At 57.8% G+C, this 4,872-nt stretch overlaps 1 protein-coding gene across 2 annotated transcripts in view; it reads right to left on the bottom strand.

Moving 5' to 3' along the window:
• LAPTM5 (lysosomal protein transmembrane 5) overlaps nt 1-4,872 on the bottom strand; it is a 26,823-nt gene that overhangs the window by 21,288 nt on the left and 663 nt on the right. The window contains exon 1 of one of the 2 annotated variants that reach the window (XM_015572308.1): nt 3,903-4,208. The exons of the other annotated variant lie outside the window; for it this stretch is intronic. Coding sequence (XP_015427794.1) covers nt 3,903-4,193 — 291 coding nt within the window. The 5' untranslated portion in view covers nt 4,194-4,208. Of the gene's footprint in view, nt 1-3,902; nt 4,209-4,872 lie in introns of those variants that run through there. 2 annotated transcript variants of the gene reach the window in all.

Genomic DNA, 4,872 nt, shown 5'->3' with positions numbered 1-4,872 from the left:
GGAAGGGCCCAGAGAGCCAGGCCTCTCGCCCCACATGGGGACATCAGATGTGGAGGCTTCTGTGCCCCACACGGGGGCATCGGGCGTGAAGGCAAAGAATCTAACAGATTCTTGTCTGGGGCTTTCACCGTCTGACCGTTGCGGCCTATTTTAAGGCCCTAAACAGCTGAGATTTGAAAAGGAGCGCAGCCTCTGTGGTCTGCTCTGACGAACAGCTCTGGCACTTGCCTGCCAGCTCCCACCGCCCACTCCAGTGGGGCCACATCAGCTCAATACCTTGAAACGGTTACCCTGGAGACAGGGACTACTAGCCCCATTTAATGGATGAGGAAACTGAGGCCCAGCCAGCAAAGACGCCTGCCTGCTCAAGGTCACATTGAGAGTAAGTGTTGGAGACAAGTCTGTGATCTCTTCTATCTCAAAGTGAAACAGAGAAGAGGAGCCCCTGGAATTCAAAGAAGAAAAAACCAGGGGGGGGGGGGGCTTCCTGGAGGAAGAAGCTTCATGTGAGCTGGACCATAAAGAAGAAATGAAGGGCATCCAAATAGTTGGCCACCCCTGGCCCGTGAGCCAGGTAAAGAGTTCATTTGTTCACTGTCTGGCTTATCCCACACACCTGTGTGCCAGTCGTGGCAGCCTGGAGCCAGGCCCTGCTCACACACACACATCTCCCCAGGGACCTGGTACAAGAACAGAGAACCTCTGTTTGTTCATCTGTAAAATGGGAGCACTGGGCCAAGCAGAGGTCCACCATTTTAGCTATGAAGCCTGAAAGGAGCGAGGGCCTTGGTCCAGTCCCACCGCTTCCCAGCACCACCCCTCACAGCCACCCCTCCCTCCAGCCCAGCTTGATCAGGTCCCGGCAACGCGTGGTCTCCCACCTCCAAGCCTTTGCTCAGGCTGTTCCCTCGCCTGGCACGCCCTTTCTTCCCCAACTTCCCCAAGCGAAGTCCTGCCCGGATTTATCACTCAGGCCTCCTCCAAGAAGCCTTTCCTGAAGCCCAACCTCCACCAGGGGCTGGGCTAAGACCCCGCATCTGCACCCCATAACCAGCGCCGTCATCCACCGAAGCCACAGTCACAGTTTTGCCGGGACAGACTAGAAGCCCTGGAGGGCAGAGGCCAGGAATGAGTGGGGCCTGGGCCCTGGCCTGGGGCCGAGCGTGGAAAGTGAAGACATGTATCTGTATCCACTAGAGACTCTTGGCCTCACAGAGGCCGCCTTGCTGTAGTTTCTTTTTCCAATTTAAAAAGTCGTACACTCAAGCAACCAAATAAACAAGGTAGCATTGGATTATAACCCGAAGTATAAAATAAATATCCAGGAGGCCCCGCTGATAAAAACATAAATCAGCCCTTTATTTATATAATAAACGAGGAGAGCTAACAAACGTCCCAGGAGGAATTTAAAATAATTTATGTAGCGGCTCTGCCCTCAGGGAGGGGAGCTCACCTCCCCCCTCCTTGAGTGTGGGCTGTGCACAGCGACTTCCTCCCCACGGGAGCGGGCGGCAGTGGGGGAGGGGCGGTACAGTAACTTCGCCGTGGAACAGGCTGTTGACAGCACCCAGCCAGGTGATCAAGGTCAACAGTGATGTGACGCGATGATGTGCTGAGAAGGCACTTTACCTCTGTGGCCTTCCTCCCGAAAACACGTCCCTCAAGTCCAGCCGCGAGAAAACTGTCAGGCGAGTCCCTCTGAGGGATATTCGATACAGAGCATGGCCAGGCCCCCTCACCGCTGTCAAGGTCATCACAAGCGAGGAAAACCTGAGACACCGTCTCAGCCAAGAGGAACCTAAGGACTAAATGCAACAAGGGAGCCTGGAGGAGCCCCTGAAACAGAATGGGAGCATCGGGGGACAGCGGAGGGAATCTGAATAAAGCACGGATTTCAGTGAATAACAGGGGACGGTACCAACTCATCAACTGTGACCAATGTGCCTTCGTAAGGGAAGACGTTGGCAACGAGGGAAACCGGGTGTGGAGTGTCCACAAACTCTATCCTCTGTTCAAAACTGCTCTGTAAATCCAAGCCATTCCAAAATACAAGGTTCTTTTTAAAAGCAGTCATGCCTGTGGTGCCAGATGTGGAACAGAGGAAAGCAGAGAACCATCAGAGCTCACAGTGCTGTCACCCAGAGAGGACCAGGGCCAGCATGTCCTCCCTCCTTGCCCTGTCCCGTTGCTACAGCGTTGAAATCACAGCAGGTGTGAGCTCTCCCCCAGCCAATGCACTTCAAATGGAACTCAAGGTCAGGGAGGGCCATACATCGAGGCAGAGGATCTTCCAGGGCTCCCCACCTCCGACCATTGACTTAGGCCGTGCGTGGGGTTGCCAGACAAGCCAGGACCAACGTGGCCACTTTAAGCAAGTCCTCTGACTCCCCTACCTGAGTAGTTTGGGTTAGAAATCATCTGTGACCCAGCGAATCTTCTACCCAAACCCAGCGAAATCCCGAGGAAGGTCCTCCGGCCATCGGACGCCGGAGGGTCCTCCAGTAATAACGCTCCCTATGACTCCATAGGGGGTAACGCCGACCCAAGGCACCAAGGGCCCGATTTAACCCTCCCCAGAGGGCCCAGTTCTACGAATAGCTCTCAATATGCAGGGTTGTCACCCTTGACTGGCTCCAGATGAAGACGAACTTGGTGGTTGACACATCTGGGCGGTGGCTTCTCTTTTTCCATCCAGATGTTCAAGGCCCTGACAGCACATCTGCCACCGACTGCTGGGCCACAGGAGAAGCCCCCGTCCCTGTCACAGAGGGGGCAGGAGGATGACACCCCCTCCCACTGGAATCAACTGAGGACCGCAGCCCAGAGACGGCTGCTTGAGCCTGACATCCGGTTTCCAGGCTTCTACTCATACCTCCTACTCTAGAACACCCCATCGCTCCCCGTGTCTCACACTATAAAGTGTTTCTCAACTGAGAGGGAGTTGGCAATGTCGGGAAATATTTTTGGTTAAAAACTGGAGGGTGCTATTGGCATCCTGTGGGCAGTGGCCATGGATACGGCTAAACATCTGACAACAGACAGTTCAGTCCCCACAACCAAGAGTTCTCCAGCCCAAAATATCAACAGTGAAAGTCCAGACTTTCGCTGTCACTCCCGGCCCCTTCTACCTCCTGCTCCCCCACCTGAAGCTTCCAGGTTGGTCTGTGTAGTGTCGCCCGCACAAGCCTCTGTCCTTCAGCCTCCACAGCTCTGCACACTCTTCTCCCCCACCCCTACCCCCCAAAACTGAACTCTATGTGCCTCTGCCAATGACACCACCTCCCAGAGGTCTTCCCTGATCGTTTGCCCGCAGATCGTCCTGCTCCGTGGGCAGGCACTGATATTACTTAATGTCACGTATGTCATGTCACTGACGCCATGTACAGGTGAGGACCTCAGAAGAAACCCTGAGATCACAGAGCCCAGAGTTTGTTCCTGCCCAGGCGGCCTGCAGGTGGGTTCGGCTTGGCCTGCGCGGGGCTTGGTCTTTTTTTACCTCGAAGCAGTCACGGACATGGAACCATCAGAAGATAAGACATCAAAGCTGTGCTCCTTGCTTCTCTAAACATCAGGAGAGCCCCCGCCAGGGCCACATTCCTTCATGGCAACAATCGGCGGAAACAGAGAGCAGCCGCCAGCGTGGACCCGGAGCAGGGCCCAGGCCCCCCCCAGACACACACTCCCATGGCCTGCCGGGCCCCGGAGGCGCTGGCGTTTGAGACCTCGAGCCAGTCCGCACCCCCTGCACACCCTTCATTGTACAAAGGGAAGCTGAGCCTGGAAGGAAGCTTGTCCAGGGTCACACAGCCGGTCCGTGGCAGAGCAGGGGTGAGGGTCAGGGGCCGCCTCCCACGGGGCCTCCTCCGCGGAACCACAGGGATCTGCTGAGGATGTTGCCCAACCGCAGGGCTGAAGGGGCCATAGGACTCGGTGTGGGGACGGCCAGGCTGCCAGGCACTTCGCTCAGAATCACTCTTGCGTTGGCAGAAGCCAGGCAGGGCGACCTCAGAGCGCCTCCCCAAGCCAGCGTCTGGGGGCTTGACTGCAGGTGCGCGGGCAGCACACTCCCCGTCTGACACCCTGCTCACAAGGCGGCACTGGCCTGGAGATAACACTCTGCCCCTCCCAGGCGGCCTGGCCTCCCAGAGGTGGCTGTGATGGCCATTCATTGGAGGAGGAACCTGAAGTTCCATGAGGTTAAGCAGGCAGCCCCAGGCTGCACAGCTAGCAAGTCGGGGGGCCAGAACTTGCACCCAGAAACCTGGATCCAGAGGCCGTGTGCACTGAAGAGCATCATCACCCCTCCCAGGCTGGGCTCCTGCGCCCGCCCGGACTGCCCGCCTCCACAGGAAGCAGGGCAGCCAGGCCTGAGGGCAGAGCAGCCCATCTCAGCCTGTGGGTGTGGGTGCGGGTACGGCTGGTTTTGAGGAAGCCCTTCCAAGGCTCCTGAGAGACTGTTCCCCACAGGCCATGAGTCACCCTGGGAGGAAGGCGCCTGGGCCTGGGGGGCTGGGCATGGCTTGGAGCTGTGGGAGGGGGAGGAGAAGGGGTCTGGATAGGACAGAACGGAGCCCCAGACCTCAGCCACGAAGATGGGGGGCCTCTGGCCCCGGGGGCTCTGACTCCCCCAGAGTCAAGGCTCCACACCGGGCAGGTGCACACCAGCCTCCAAAGTGGAACCGCTGGGCCTGCTCCCCCTCGGGATGCCCCCCGAGAGACTGCACCCCGCAAGCCCCGTTCGTTAGCACAAGGCCTCAGGTTTCCCGAGGAGAAGGCGGTGGCTGGCCGAGCTGTACGCTAAGAGGACTCCTTCCTTCCTCCCACGAGGAGCACAAAGAGACTCCTGCTGGTTCGCAGGCGGTGGTGGGGAAG

The sequence above is a fragment of the Myotis davidii genome, unplaced genomic scaffold (genome assembly GCF_000327345.1).
Source record: "Myotis davidii unplaced genomic scaffold, ASM32734v1 scaffold228, whole genome shotgun sequence".
Classification (NCBI taxonomy): domain Eukaryota; kingdom Metazoa; phylum Chordata; class Mammalia; order Chiroptera; family Vespertilionidae; genus Myotis; species Myotis davidii.
The sequence above is the reverse complement of the archived record's forward strand: the minus strand, read 5'-3'. Positions and strand labels throughout refer to the sequence as shown.